This window comes from Corythoichthys intestinalis, chromosome 8 (genome assembly GCF_030265065.1).
Source record: "Corythoichthys intestinalis isolate RoL2023-P3 chromosome 8, ASM3026506v1, whole genome shotgun sequence".
Taxonomy (NCBI): Eukaryota; Metazoa; Chordata; class Actinopteri; order Syngnathiformes; family Syngnathidae; genus Corythoichthys; species Corythoichthys intestinalis.
In genome coordinates this window covers 11,366,173-11,382,595 of record NC_080402.1, presented here as the reverse complement: position 1 = coordinate 11,382,595, position 16,423 = coordinate 11,366,173, and the positions used below count along the sequence as shown (strand labels likewise).

The window sequence follows — 16,423 nt, the reverse complement described above, 5'->3', positions numbered from 1 at the left end:
TCAAATAATTTGAATATTTACACTGTCATTGCTTGCAAAGCGTTAAAGTACCGCGTATGTTGTCGTGACAAACCGGTGGCAGGGTGGGGTGGAGGGGTGGGGGGGCTATAATGATTTCTTGTCCCCAGGCCCCTGCAAATCTGTTGACAGCCCTGTGTGCCACACTATGTTTTTCTAAAGTGAACTATTATTAAATACATAGTTTTCTTTTGGGGCTGGAATGGATTAATGATGTTTCTGTTCATTCGAATAGGAAACAATTTGGGATAAAAAGTTATAAGCGTTGTAACTCAACTCACATCTCAAGGCACCACATCGCAAGTTTCCTAATGGATGCATGTTACACTTCTCTTGTGTTTCCAGAACTTCACAGAGGTGGCGTCTGACTTCCACGAGATTTTCAGCGAGGCTGATTCCCCAAGTCTCACTCAAGAAAACCTACAAGACCCAAAATTCATCACCATGTGGTTCTATATCAAACTGGCGCCCCTTCTTCCCTACGTACCCATCGACTTGCTCTCCTGTTTGAGCTCCAAAAACTTCTCCTGTCCAGCCTACCAAACCCTGTGAGTTCGCTACCGATTTCCTCCACTCTGACATGCGGGGAACAGGAAACTGTGTGAAATGTTTCTACTAATAATATTTATCACTTGTCACTGTGCAGTGTTGCTCTCCTCAGCAAACACATGAACTACTGGCATCACTATCCAAGCTACTGGGATTCTTATTATGGCTATGGAGATCCCTATTATGGCTACGGGAATCCTTATTATGGCTACGGGGATCCCTATTATGGCTACGGGGGTCCCTATTATGGCTACGGGGGTCCCCATTATGGCTACGGGGGTCCCCATTATGGCTATGGGGATCCCTATTATGGCTACGGGGATTCCTATTATGGCTACGGGGGTCCCCATTATGGCTACGGGGGTCCCTATTATGGCTACGGGGATCCCTATTATGGCTACGGGGATCCCTATTATGGCTACGGGGGTCCCTATTATGGCTACGGGGATCCCTATTATGGCTACGGGGGTCCCTATTATGGCTACGGGGGTCCCTATTATGGCTACGGGGGTCCCTATTACGGCTACTGGGATCCCTATTATGGCTACTGGCATCCCTATTGGATGTATCAGGAAACCATCTACACACACTTCATCCACACCTTCCTGTGGCGTCAAGACATGTCTGGTAAGTAATGGAAATATGCCGCATTTTGGTAACGATTTGGATAAAGTTAGATCTACTTGAGTACAGCAATGACCTAATTTACTGCCTGTACAGTAAGAAAGTTTTTGGGGTTTTTTTATATTGTGAAAACGCTTTCTCATTTTTTGAATGAAATTGTGACATGTATATTGTATATACAAATATACTGTATGTACATGTGTTGTCAAAGATCGTTTTAACTGCACTTTTTACAGCATTATACTTTGCACAGTGTGTGTACAGTATACAGTATGGCGACAAACACTCAGGTAACTTGAAGTTCCGCTCTGAGACCCCAATTTGGCCAAATTCCAAAATTGTCCCATATGCATGTGTGATACATCGTTGGAAAGCTTAAAATCTCAATTTTCTGGGGGAAGAAAATTTTTGAACAGGAGGACATTTAAAAAAAAAAAAAAAAAAAAATTAAACAGCAAAACCCTAACTGGAGGCGAGAGCACGAGAGAGCAGAATTAAAGACGCCTCGATTTTAACGAGATATTATCACGTACCTACCTTGTTTCGATCCAAAAACTCCATGTAGCATGTATCACCGAGTGTCAAGACACAGCTGTGAATGGCCACAGCCCGATTTTTGGGGGGATTTTATGGGTGAAACATGGTGATATGACAAGGGTCGCAATGCAGAAATCGCAGACAACAAGGAGCGGTTGAGATTTTCTTTTTCATATAGTTACCCTTTTAAAAGTTATTTTTCTTTGTTTGGATCGCTTATTTATCATCTAACATATCGGGGAAAATGCGACAGTAACAAAAAAAAAATACAATTAAGCGATAGTTATGAGGTAGATATCCGTGACTTTTTTACAGACGCCAAATGTTTCATTGTGACGTAATTTGTTTAAAAGTTTAAAATATGCGAGTGAATTTTTTTTTAAAAATCATTTTCTTTTTGTAAGCTAAACATTAAACATCAATTTAGTATTCTAAGCTAAAAATGACAGACATTTTGAATAATAAATATAATTAATTACCTTCGTTTTATGGCTGGGTTGAAACAAAAGCGGTTGCGTGACGTCTGTAAACAGGGGTTTTCAGGGTAAAACGGACAAATTAAAAATTGTTGGGGGGCTTAATGCCCCATGAATCTGCTATGGCAGCATATAGACATATTGTTCTATCAAACACAACAGTTGTTTCGGCTTAAAATACAGCAGTTTCTTTTACAGAGGAATGCAAGGGCAGAAACTGCTTTTTCAGTCTTGTCTGTGTTTTCCGCCATATACAAATACTGTATACTGTATGTACATGTGTTGTCAAAGATCGTTTTAACTGCACTTTTTACAGCATTATACCTTGCACAGTGTGTATACAGTATACAGTATATATGTACATACTATTTACACTATATATATGTGTATCACAAAAGTGAGTACACCCCTCGCATTTCTGCAGATATTTAAGTATATTTTAGTATACCACACTGACAAAAATGACACTTTGACACACTCAAAGCCGATCGATCGGGTCCGATCACGTCATTTTCAAAGTATCGGAATCGGCAAAAAAATATCGGACATGCCTTTTTTTAATATACATATATATTTTTTAATTAAATCGTTTTCTAATTGTATTTAACGTTACAGACACAATATGTTACACTCATCCAGTCTTTAGTTTAGGCTTAAGGTAGGGTTATCAAATTTATCCCGTTAATGGCAGTAATTAATTTTTTAAAACATTTATCACGTTAAAATATTTAACGCAATTAACGCATGCGCTGCACGACCCACTCACGCATTGTCGCGTTGATTCTGTAATGCCGCCGTTTTACTTATATCTAGAGCTTAAAATGAGCGTAAAGTGAATTTTGGCAGCCTTTGGAGCCTTTTTTAATTGGCTAAAACCTTACAATCCCTCTCCCTACGATTAGAAATATCATGGGAAGCAATGTGGGGAAAAAAGGTAGTAATTGATCTTTTTCTTAACACCCTATGTTATTTCCCAACACAGAGAAGAAATATCAATTGGTACCACTACGCACAGTCATGGTTGCACTTCCCATCATGCATTTGGGCAGAACAGTTAAATGGCTACAGTATCATTTACTGAAAGCTCAACAAATACACTAGATGGCAATATTTAGTCACAATATACAAAGTCACATTTATCCTTTAAGAATTACAAGTCTTTCTATCCATGGATCCCTCTCACAGAAAGAATGTTAATAATGTAAATGCCATCTTGAGGATTTATTGTCATAATAAACAAATACAGTACCTACAGTATGTACTGTATGTTGAATGTATATATTCGTCCGAGTTTTATTCATTATTTTCTTAATGCATTGCCAAAATGTTTATGATCGGGATAAATTATCGGGAATGATTGGAATTGAATCGGGAGTAAAAAAAAAAAGCAATCGGATCGGGAAATATTGGGATCGGCACATACTCAAACTAAAACGATCGGGATCGGATCGGGAGCAAAAAAACATGATCGGAACAACCCTAATCAAAAGTAGTCTGTGTACAGCTTATACAATAGAGTTAATTTATTTCCCCCTAAAAATAACTCTAAATATAGCCATTAACATCTAAACACCTGGCAACAAAAGTTAGTAAACACCCTTGGTGAAAGTTGTCAATATTAACATACGTACAACATGTCAACTGTCAGTATTTTTTGTGGCCACCACTATTATCCAGAACTGCCTTTACTCTCCTGGGCATGGTGTAGACCGGAGCTTCACAGGTTGCCACTGAAATGCCTTTTCACTCCTCCATGACGGCATTGCGGAGCTGCCGGATATTTGAGTCCTTGCGCACCTCCACCTTCAGCTTGAGGATCCCCAAAGATGTTCTATTGGGTTCAAGTCTGGAGACATGCTTAGCCATTCCATCACTTTTACCCTCAGCCTCTTCAGTAAAGCAGTGGTCATCTTGGAGGTGTGTTTAGCGTCATTGTCATGCTGGAACACTGCCCTGCGACCTAGTTTCTGGAGGGAGGGGATCATGCTCTGCTGCAGTATTTCACAGTACATGTTGGACTTCATGTTTCCCTCAATGGAATGTAAAGTAACTATCCAACACTTGCAGCACTCATGCACCCCCAGACCATGACATTCCCACCACCATGCTTGACAGGAGGCATGACACACTTATCTTTGTACACCTCACCTGATCGCCGCTACACATGCTTGAGACCATTGGAACCAAACAAATTATTCTTCGTCTCATCAGACCATAGGACATGGTTCCAGTAATCCATGAGCTTTGTTGACATGTCTTTAGCAAACTGTTTGCGGGCTATCTTGTGTACCGTCTTCAGAAGAGGCTTCCTCTTGGGGTGACAGCCATGCACACCAATTTGATGTAGAGTGCGGCGTATGGTCTGAGCAGTAACAGGCTGACCCCCCACCTCTTCAATCTCTGCAGCAATGCTGACAGCACTCCTGCGACGGTCTTTCAAAGAAAGCATTTGGATGTGACGCTCAGCACGTGCGCACAGCTTCTTTGAGCGACCAACCCGAGGCCTGTTCTGAGTGGACCCTGCTCTCTTAAAACGCTGGATGATCTTACCCACTGTGCTGCAGCTCAGTTTCAGGGTTTTGGCAATCTTCTTGCAGCCTTGGCCATTTTCATGTAGTGCAACAATGCGTCTTTTAAGATCCTCAGAGAGTTCTTTCCCATGTGGTGCCATGTTGGAACTTTCAGTGACCACTATGAGAGAGTGTGAGAGCTGCACTACAAATTACAACACACCTGCTCCCTATGCACACTTGGACCTAGTAACACTAACGAGTCACATGACATTTTGGAGGGAAAAGGACAAGCAGTGCTCAATTTGGACATTTAGGATGTAGTTTCTAAGGGGTGTACTCACTTTTGTTGCCAGGGGTTTAGATATTAATGTCTATACTTTGAGTTATTTTGAGGGGAAACTAAATTAACTCTATTATATAAACTGCACAGAAACTATTTTTCATTGTGTCAAAGCATCATTTTGTCAGTGTTGTCCCATGAAAAGATATACTTAAATATCTGCAGAAATGCGAGGGGTGTACTCACTTTTGTGATACACTGTATAGTACCCAAGAAAAATGTTTTTTTTATGCAAGCTCTCTGTACAGTAGATTTTCACCTACTTTGCCATTGTTTTTGATAATGTCTCGCATGTGTCCATTTCAGACATGTGTTTCTCAGCTAACAACAGCCAACAATGGCTGCAGAAGAATTTCGGTGCCTTCTCGCAGGTGGCAAACATTACCGACTTCTACGACCTCAACCCGTACTTCTCTGGCGTAAGTTACACACATCAGAGCACAGCCAGGCTAAGGCTACGTCAACCATGTGCCGATGACATTTTTTTCTTCCCAGCTGGAGGCTCTGGACCTGTTGTCCCCGAGACAGACGGCCCAGCTGATGCTGCTACCTCTCCCAACTCCGCCCGAGAAGGACGAGATCGTCAGGGAGGTGTTTGACTTCTTGCTGGAAGACCCCAAGGGGAGGAGACTTACAGAAGTTCTACATCAAGTGGTTTGGCTGCTAACGCAGGTAACTGCTTAACAAGTGTGACCGTGATGACTCAGCAATATTTCATAACCAGAAAGTGAAATAAAACTTGTTGGATTTATGCAGCTCAACGTTAGCTGTGCAGTCTACAATCCCATGTGAGTACTTTTCTAAATGACTGAAGAACATCTGTTGCTATTCCTTTGTAACGACTTTGTAATGTTTGTTTTTCAGTTTTGAACAACTCCCAAATGCTATCGTGTCGGTGCCTCCTTACATGGAGTCTTCAATTCGGCAGATCCTAGAACATTTATTACACTTTACGCCAGAAGGTAGAGAAAACTGTCTAAATCGAGACAAATATTGAGCAAAATTGTTGTCAATACTGAGTCTTGAACATGTAATTTTTTTGTTTCTCTCCCAGAGTGCGTTCCCGACAACATCAATGTGAGCTTTTCTTGACCTCCATTTACATTACATTGATAACATACTGTAATTCAGTGCAATTTTTTAAGCCACTTTTGTTCTTCTTTCTCTTTTTTTTCAGTGCTTGAGAATCCAGGTCAATGGTAAGGAGTTATTTAGACATGATGGAATTTATGTAAAAAATGCACATAGAGAGAATTGCTTGTTTTTGTTGTACCTACTTTGAACAGCAAATAAGAAGCGAAGTAGGTTGGACCCAAGAGTATAGGGTTTCTCTACAAGTACTGAAAGGAAACAGGCAACTATAAAACAAGTGTTGGTAATCTTACCTGAAAGGGATCCTCAGATAGAAAGAGTAGAAGTTCTTAAAAGATAAACATTATTAGGGTTTGTCCGATCATGTTTTTTTGCTCCCGATCCGATCCCGATCGTTTTAGTTTGAGTACCTGCCGATCCCGATATTTCTCGATCCGATTGCTTTTTTTTGCTCCCGATTCAATTCCAATCATTCCCGATAATTTTTCCCGTTCATATACATTTTGGCCATGCATTAAGAAAAAAATGAATAAAACTCGGACGAATATATACATTCAACATACAGTACATAAGTAATGTGTTTGTTTATTATGACAATAAATCCTCAAGATGGCATTTACATTATTAACATTCTTTCTGTGAGAGGGATCCACGGATAGAAAGACTTGTAATTCTTCAAGGATAAATGTGACTTTGTATATTGTCACTAAATATTACCATCTAGTGTATTTGTTGAGCTTTCAGTAAATGATACTGTAGCCATTTAACTTCTGCCCAAATACATGATGGGAAGTGCAACCATGACTGTGCGTAGTGGTACCAATTTATATATTTTCTTTGCGTTGGGAAACAACATAGGGTGTTAAGAAAAAGATCAATTATTACCTTTTTTTCCCCCACATTGCTTCCCACGATATTTCTAATCGCAGGGTGTGGGATTGTAAGGCTTTAGCCAATTAAAAAAAGCTCCATTGGCTGCCAGAATTCACTCTACTCATTTTACGCTGTCTTTTAGCTCTATACATAGGTAAAACAGCGCCATTACAGATTGAACGCGACAATGCGTGAGTGGGTCGTGCTGCGCATGCGTCAAATATTTTAACGTGATACATTTTTAAAAATATTAACGGGATAAATTTGATAACCCTACCTTAAGCCTAAACTAAAGACTCTGGATGAGTGTAACATATTATGTCTGTAACGTTAAATACAATTAGAAAACGATTTAATTAAAAAATATATATATATTAAAAAAAGGCATGTCCGATATTTTTTTGCCGATTCCGATACTTTGAAAATGATTGATCGGACCCGATCGATCGGGACATCTCTACCTGTAATGGTAACGGTGTTGCAAAGATAGTAAAAGTAATTCGATTACTCACTACTGAAAAAAAAATAACACCGTTAGAAACGCCGTTACACACTAACTCCGTTATTAACAACACTGTAAACAAACTGTGTGATGAGAAAAAGAGCAACACTTGGCTAAGGGCCACTGATTGGTTGGCAAGACGTTAAATTAATGGGCAATAACCAGGGGTGAAAGTGGGCCAGAACGGTCAGGAACACAGTTCCGGTATAAGATTCAGGGACAGAACTCAGTTCTGGTACAAGATTGAGGGCCGGAATGCTGTTCTAGTATAAGATTGAGTGCTTTGATTCCGAAAATATGACGGCAACTGTCAAAACGCTATGTAAAAAAAATAAAATAAAATAAAATGCTAGGCTGCCACACATGCATTTCATCTTCAAGAAGAAAACAATCTACCAACATCAGATTTACATACACAAGTGTTAACCACAACCATAATAAAGTGCTTGTGTAGTGTAATCCGTTTCCACCAATATTTATTATTTATTTTATTCCACGGACGGCATGGAGGTTTCCCCAGCTGATGCAGTTATCTGAGTCTGACGATGATGAGCCATGTCAATGTGCAAAGCAAAACTCCTGGACTCATTTATCCGTTCAATTGGCTGACATACTGACATGTGATCAGCAGAGATAGTTAGCTCTGATTGGTTCAAATGTGCATGTTTTCTGGAACAGCAAATAAAAAATTTTGTTTTAAAAAGGGTTGAATTGAGGAGACAAAAAAAGGGCAATGCAACATAAAATGGATCAAATCTTTTAGAGCAATGAAAGAGTTGAGGAGGCTTATTTATCATATTTAGTTTTATTTGCTCTGATTGGGAGGTTCAGAACATCTTAGCTGTCAATGTGAACTTTGGACTTATATTTGTTCATTTACGTTATGCTACTTATCCATTTCCTTATGATTTAAAAAAAAAAGTCAATGTTTGCACGATATTCAAAATACTAGTATATTTCATTTCACTCTGCATAATATAAGTAATTTGTACTTATTTTTCTGAATGTATGTTACTTATATCTTTATTATTAAATAAAGTAAATGTTTACATTAACTTCAATTTTATTATACGTCCTACATTCTTAAGTAGTTAAAATTGAGATTTGGCATTTAGTATGTGAGGAAATGAGGGAAAATAAAAATTAGGAGATGGAGGTTGGGGTTATTGCTGTTTTTGTTACATTTTATTTTGCAAATCATTGAAAAAAATACTATTTTGAATGAAAATCAGTTTCTGTATGTGTTATAGAAATAACTGTGCTAAAACAGTTTTCTTTGCATTTCAGTAGTTTAACAAGTTTGACCCCCCCCAAAATAAAATAAAATAAAAATGAAAAAAAAAAAAAAAAATTAGGGCTGTCAAAATTATCGCGTTAACGTGCGTTAATTAATTTTTTGAATTAATCACGTTAAAATATTTGACGCAATTAACGCACATGCCCCGCTCAGACAGATTTAAATGACAGTAGAGTGAAATGCCCACATGTTAATTGTGTTTTATGGAGTTTTGCCGCCCTCTGCTGGCGCTTGGGTGCGACTGGTTTTATAGGCTTCAGCACCCATGAGCGGGCTACTACAATGGCGGGCTACTAGTTTATTTTTTGATTGAAATTTTTACAAATTTTATTAAAATGAAAACATTAACAGGGGTTTTAATATAAAATTTCTATAAAATTTCTATAACTTGTACTAACATTTATCTTTTAAGAACTGCAAGTCTTTCTATCCATGGATCGCTTTAACAGAATGTTAATAATGTTAATGCCATCTTGTTGATTCATTGTTATAATAAACAAATACAGTCCCTATGTACCGTATGATGAATGTATATATCCATCTTGTGTCTTATCTTTCCATTCCAACAATAATTTACAGAAAAATATGCATATTTTTTAGATGGTTTGAATTGCGATTAATTGCGATTAATTATGATTAATTAATTTTTAAGCTGTAATTAACTAGATTAAAAATTTAATCGTTTGACAGCCCTAAAATAAATAAAATTTCTGGCTCAGTGGTGACCCTCACGCTGGGGAGTTCCGGCAAGAAATTCTTGCCACTTTTACCCCTGGCAATAACATAGACAAGACAGGAACAAAATAGAAAGGGAACCAAACAAGGGTCAGGGACAAACTCAAAACACAGACCCTAAAAATTTTTCTCAGGGCTTGTTATTTATTGCTAGGCAAAATTCCGAGGAAGAAAATATACCTACCTAATTTCAGTGGGAAAAACATTGGCGTAACAATATAAGCAACAGTTAGTCATCTGTTTCTTGCTGTACCTTTACTAAAACCCACCAAGCATGCAGCCATTAACACCGATTCTGTAAAATTTTACAGCCACAGATGTCTGCAAGGGATTCAACAGGTATGTTATGAGCTAAATATCTGTCAGTCGCCACACAGCATGCTGTATTGTTGCTTCCTGACATGCTAACATGATAACGCATAATCACGCAGCTCCTACCTTGATTTGGCGCTGAGCACATATTCATACGTCCCTTGCTACTACAGCTTAGAGGAATACGCGTGTGCCCAGGTGACATTTTAGTTTTATTTTTAACTCATTGACTGGACAAAGGCTGGCAGCATTCATGTTCTACCACTGATATTTACACTAGTAAAATCTTGTCATCTCCCAAATCCAGCTGGAGAACTTCACAGCCTATCAGCTGGCGTCTCTCCTATCGTGTTATCTGCCCGGCCAAAGCAAACATTCCGTCGTGCTATGGAAGGTCCTGTTTATGAAGCTTTCTGACATCTTGGATCCAGCTTTAGACATCTTGGCCGGCATGGTTAGTGAAGAAAGAAAATTCTCATGAAAACGAACTAGCTTGAAAGAAATCTGTACGTCTTTCACGCAGTCCGATAAAGCGTACTTGCCATCAGCATCGGCGATTTTGGACGTGCTCGGGGATCTCCGTGTGTCGCTGCTGAGCGAGGAAGAGCTGAAGAATACCAGCGTCATCGCCAAGTGGTTCTCGGAACGGTTGAAAGTCTTCCTGCCCTCAGCGTCCAGCAATTTCCTGCGCTGTCTTAGCAACAAGAATTTCAGCTGTCAATCATACCAGCAAATGTACGTAAGAGTTGAAAACCTATGAAAAAGCCTTAAAACAACAAGGGTCTCATGAAGATATCAACCTGTTTCAGCTTGGAGGTCTTCAAGCAACTCTATTCCTACATCCCTCAATATCAGCGATCCATGATCTTGCATGAATTCATCTTTAGTTTCCTGTCTCGTCCAGTCTCAGGTCAGCTTGTTTCACACCTTTACATGTCCAATCAGTGAATTATCATGTTTCAGTGCTACAGTGGGGCAAATAAGTATTTAGTCAACCACCAACTGTGCAAGTTCTCCTACTTGAAAAGATTAGAGATGCCTGTGATTGTCAACGTGGGTAAACCTCAACCATGAGAGACAGAATGTGGAAAAAAAAAACAGAAAATCACTGTTTGATTTTTAAATAATTTATTTCCAAACTAGAGTGGAAAATAAGTATTTGGTCACCTACAAACAAGCAAGTTTTCTGGCTGTCAAAGAGGTTTAACTTCTTCTAACGAGGTCTAACGAGGCTCCACTCAATACCTGTATTAATGGCACTTTTTTTTTTAACTCATTATCGGTATAAAAGACACCTGTCCACAAGCTCAGTCAGTCAGTCACACTCCAAACTCCACTATGGCCAAGACCAAAGAGCTGTCGAAGGACACCAGAGACAAAATTGTAGACCTGCACCAGGCTGGGAAGATGAATCTGCAATAGGTATAACGCTTGGTGTGAAGAAATCAACTGTGGGAGCAATTATTAGAAAATGGAAGAGATCTCACCCCATGGCTTCAAAATGATAACAAGAACGGTAAGCAAAAATCCCAGAACCACACGGGGGGACCTAGTGAATGACCTACAGAGAGCTGGGACCACAGTAACAAAGGATACTATTAGTAACACAATGCGCCGCCAGGGACTCAAATCCTGCACTGCCAGACGTGTACCCCCTGCTGAAGCCAGTACACGTCCAGGCCCGTCTGCGGTTCGCTAGAGAGCATTTGGATAATCCAGAAGAGGACTGGGAGAATGTGTTATGGTCAGTGTTGTTAATAACGGCGTTACAATATAACGGCGTTACTAACGGCGTTATTTTTTTCAGTAATGAGTAATCTAATTAATTACTTTTCTCATCTTGGCAACGCCGTTACCGTTACTGAGGCGGGAAAGGCGTGCGTTACTATGCGTTACTAAGTTGGTTGAATAAAAAAAAGTCTGAGAGAAACGGACTCACGGGGACGAGAGCAGAGCAGGAGTGGGGAAGACGCCGTTGCAACCGCGATGCTAGGTGGCTCCAATAATACCTGACTGCAGCCATAGCCGACAAACTACACCCACATGACACGGTAGATATCATATTATAGAACTAGCTGCAAATGGCAGACACTGCTGCATTGCCAACATGTTTTAAGGACTACATGCGTTTGTAAAGAGCCGCCATCTTAAAGCAGTATACCTCTCAGGAAGGCCCTGATGTAGAGATCCTTCCTAGCGAACCTAAGTAATTTTTTTTAATCTAAAATGCTCCTAAATCGGCAAAATCTTAACTTAAATCTATCTTTAAATGATGAAACAATTTTAAAACTTACACATGTTTAAAGTAGACAGAAGGGAACTAATGCAATAACGGGAGAAATTTTAACAACTTTAACGATTGATTCACAACTTTAAATGACTTCCACACATAGCAAAGGTTACTAGCTAGTTATCGCAATACCCTTGCGTCTAGTTAAGTGGAGGGTAAAGAATTGGGCTAGGGCCAATTGTCCCCCAAACCCTTTAAGCTTCACATTGTGTGACCTGTGTTTTTTTTTTTTTTTTTTTTTTTTTTTGAGGAAAAAAAAAATATCACTAGTTACTTTGCCAAGTAACTAATTACTCTTACATTCAGGTAACTGAGTTACTAACGCAATTACTTTTTGGGAGAAGTAATTTGTAACTGTAATTAATTACTTTTTTAAAGTAAAATTAACAACACTGGTTATGGTCAGATGAAACCAAAATAGAACTTTTTGGAAGAAACACAGGTTCTCGTGTTTGGAGGAGAAAGAATACTGAATTGCATCCGAAGAACACCATACCCACTGTGAAGCATGGGGGTGGAAACATCATGCTTTAGGGCTGTTTTTCTGCAAAGGGGCCAGGACGACTGATCTGCGTAAAGGAAAGAATGAATGGGGCCATGTATCGAGAGATTTTGAGTGAAAATCTCCTTCCATCAGCAAGGGCATTGAAGATGAGACGTGGCTGGGTCTTTCAGCATGACAACAATCCCAAACACACAGCCAGGGCAACAAAGGAGTGGTTTCGTACGAAGCATTTCAAGGTCCTGGAGTGGCCTAGCCAGTCTCCAGATCTCAACCCCATAGAAAATCTGTGGAGGGAGTTGAAGGTCCGTGTTGCCCAACGATAGCCCCAAACATCACTGCTCTAGAGGAGATCTGCATGGAGGAATGGGCCAAAATACCAGCAACAGTGTGTGAAAAGCTTTGAAGAGTTACAGAAAACGTTTGGCCTCCGTTATTGCCAACAAAGGGTACATAACAAAGTATTGAGATTACCTTTTGGTATTGACCAAATACCTATTTTCCAACATGATTTGCAAATAATTTATTTAAAATTCAGACAATGTGATTTTCTGTTTTTTTTTTTTCAACATTCTGTCTCTCATGGTAGAGGTTTACCCATGTTTACAATTACAGTGTAATTACAAATTAGTGGTTGACTAAATACTTATTTGCCCCACTGTATATGCGGTGATGGACAGAAATGATGAACTGATGTCTGTTTGACTGTGTGCAGGCCCAGGCTGTGTACTGGGATTCAACAACAGCGCGGACTGGCTGATGGCAAACTTGGGTCCATTTTCCGAGCTTTTGACCTTCGAGATGATTTTGCAGCTCAACCCGGATTTCAATCCTGTTAGATGACACCTTTGAAAACATACAAGATACCATTTCTAACCTTTTCACAAACAATTTTGTGGCCTCTTTTTAGCTGGAAGCCCTGTCTGTTCTGTCTACATATCGACTGGTGGAGCTCCTCTTCAGTCCCAGTTTCCCGGAGACGGAAGTCATCATCAACGCGCTGTTCGATCACCTAACCGCGTCGCCTGAGGAGAGTTTAAGAATCCCAGAATTCCTTCAGATCCTTACTTACAAACTTCGACCGGTGAGGAACAATCAGTGGACGGTTTAAATGAGAAGGCGATTCCGGAAGGTCACCGTGTTTTCTTTTTTTCCCTTTTCAGTATTACAATAGAAACTTTTCATGTTCCTCATACCAAGCACTGTGAGTTCACACTCTTTCAAAAGAGACATATTTTCTTTATTGACATTGTTTGGTCAGATTTTCATGCCTCATTTTTACGATTGTCACGCTTTAGTTTCACAAGACTTGACTTGGCCGTGGTCAGCGTTCCCCTCCACGTGGCGTCGTCCATCCTTTCCATTAGGCTGGAGCTGGCCATGTACCTTCCACCTGGTGAGATGGTCGCAAATTTACTCATGGTTTAAAAACTGGATAATACAGGCGTGCGAAATTTCCGATTCTTAGATTATTCAGTTGTGATTTCCACCTGTCACTCCAAGAGTTACACAAGGGAGGTAACACTGTGAAAACAAAGTATATTGGTTAAAAGAAGTCTTATTTCTAAAGACACTTTGTTTGTGTCCAGAAAATGTGGAATTCATTCCACCTGTGTAAATATTATCGTATGGTTGAGAGAAATAAGTACTTCCTTTAAAATGGTTAATGTTTTTGCACTTTCTTGTAAAAAAAACTAAATAAATAAAAAAGCAGCTTTAGGGCAGCTTTTTGTTGTATGGGCATGTTTCCATCGTTCCTGTTGAATCATAAGGATATTTTAAATAAATAATGATATAAATTTGATTGGCTACTTTATTAATCAGAAATGTACGATGCATCGATAATCGTGATAATCGCGATAACCATGATCATTGTCAATACCGTGATCATCGTTCAAAAATCGAATCGTAGCACCCTGAACTGTAATTGAATCGAATCGTGGGGTGCCTAAGATGGCACATCCCTAACTTATACTGTAACGGACAAGAACACAAAATAACATGTAATATACTGTTGTAGTATTTTATCATCTATCATTGTAATGAAAAGTGTCACTAGTAGAGGCGTGCGAAATTTCCGATACTTAGATTTATTTGCGATTCGGCCGTGGAAGATTCGAGAACGATTCACAAACATCCAAATTCCGATTATTGAATTATACCAGGTAAAGCGGAAGTAAAACATAGTAGGTGCGGTCTTTGGGACGCAATGAGGAACGGACCGAGAGTAAATCTCATGTTCAACTCATGCCGCTAGATAAAAAAACAATCATACCTGAATGCGGCCGACAGCCGCTACAAACAACGCCCAGTTGGTAGTTGCTACAAACATACGGCTACAGTAGATATCATGTATATGTAGAACTAGATGCAAAATGACAGACGGCGGCGGTGTTAAAACATGTATTATTGAACAGAGATGCGAAATGACAGACTTGCCGGCGTTAGTAAACAGCCGCCATCTTAAAGCAGTAGACTTCTCTAGAAGGCTCTTTTGTAGCGAACCTAATTAACTTTTTATCTAAAGTACTCCTAAATCGGCAAAATCTTGTCTTGAATCTATCTTTAAATGATGAAACAGTTTAAAAACTTTGACATGTCAAAAGTAGACAGAAGGGAAATTATGGAATAGTGGGAGCAATTTTAACAACTGTAATGGTTGATTCACAACATTAAATTAATTAATTGTAGTTTAAAGCTGCTGACACAGAATGGGGACTGGGGTATTTTATTTACTGTTATTTTTGTATATTTGTCAGTGACGTGCGGTCAGGGGAGGCAGGTGAGGCAGAGCCTCACCTGTCATCATGACAAAAAAATACTAATAGCATCAAATTTATATTAATATTTGTCCATTGCTCTTTATTTATGACTCATTTCAAACATTTTTTATAGTCAAAATCGCTGAATTTGCCTATTTCCTGTTCAATAAAGAAATGAAACGAGAGGTGCGGCAGCAATGAGTAAAGCCTCACCTCTGATTGCGCAATCCTTAACAAACTGGGTTGATACATGGAATTGGAGCGTGCTGGTTGCCGTACATCTGCATGTCGCCATTATAATGTTTCCAGATACGTTTATTTGACCTGATTTTCCTCAGTCTGGCTAATGTCTTTAACCCTTAAAGTTTAATGTTTGTTAGCGACATATTTAGTTTTGCTGATGGGAAATAAAACCGCAGTGAAAAGACACAGGCTGCGGCAGATAGTACTCTGCCGCACTGCAAGGGGGCGTACGTGAAACTGGACTTTCCGTTAAAAGTGGACGCGGTTAACACAACGCCGGTGTTGTCCGGAGCTAAAAGGTTTGCTTCAAACTACGGGACAGAGGATAACTCGCGCTTTTCAAACGGACTGGTACACCCGAAAAGACTGTCTATGTGGCTGTCCTTCGAAAAATCGCCTTTGCTGCTTTCCCTGCCTTTTTATTCTCAACTTGTGCCAATGTCTGGACTAACACGAGATATTGTGACATTAAAAAACTACCACGAAGCCTCAGCAAACATGAGAGCTCGACCACTCACATTCAAAGCCTGTTTGCTTTAAAAACTTTTGGAAGCTCAAGGATCGATTTGGCTTTGACGAACAGCGGAAGCTCAACGGTAGCATCCACAAAGCCAAGGTAAAGGAAAACCGAAAGAGTTTGAAAGACCTCATTAATGTAACCTGCATCCTAGCTAAACAGGAGTTAACATTTCGTGGTAACGATGAGCGTGTAAGCTCTTCTAAACGCGGCATATATGTAGAACGATTACATGGTTTTG

At 39.6% G+C, this 16,423-nt stretch overlaps 1 protein-coding gene across 1 annotated transcript in view; it reads left to right on the top strand.

Moving 5' to 3' along the window:
- Window positions 1–16,423, top strand: part of LOC130920220 (uncharacterized) — a 112,542-nt gene that overhangs the window by 43,070 nt on the left and 53,049 nt on the right. The window contains exons 14-30 of the mRNA XM_057843257.1: window positions 364–566; window positions 665–1,194; window positions 5,364–5,476; window positions 5,553–5,729; window positions 5,814–5,845; window positions 5,922–6,019; window positions 6,112–6,134; window positions 6,235–6,256; window positions 9,868–9,895; window positions 9,988–10,066; window positions 10,176–10,322; window positions 10,392–10,603; window positions 10,678–10,778; window positions 13,376–13,494; window positions 13,571–13,744; window positions 13,824–13,864; window positions 13,959–14,056. Of these exons, the coding sequence (XP_057699240.1) occupies window positions 364–566; window positions 665–1,194; window positions 5,364–5,476; window positions 5,553–5,729; window positions 5,814–5,845; window positions 5,922–6,019; window positions 6,112–6,134; window positions 6,235–6,256; window positions 9,868–9,895; window positions 9,988–10,066; window positions 10,176–10,322; window positions 10,392–10,603; window positions 10,678–10,778; window positions 13,376–13,494; window positions 13,571–13,744; window positions 13,824–13,864; window positions 13,959–14,056 (2,197 nt within the window). The remainder of the gene's footprint in view (window positions 1–363; window positions 567–664; window positions 1,195–5,363; window positions 5,477–5,552; window positions 5,730–5,813; window positions 5,846–5,921; window positions 6,020–6,111; window positions 6,135–6,234; window positions 6,257–9,867; window positions 9,896–9,987; window positions 10,067–10,175; window positions 10,323–10,391; window positions 10,604–10,677; window positions 10,779–13,375; window positions 13,495–13,570; window positions 13,745–13,823; window positions 13,865–13,958; window positions 14,057–16,423) is intronic.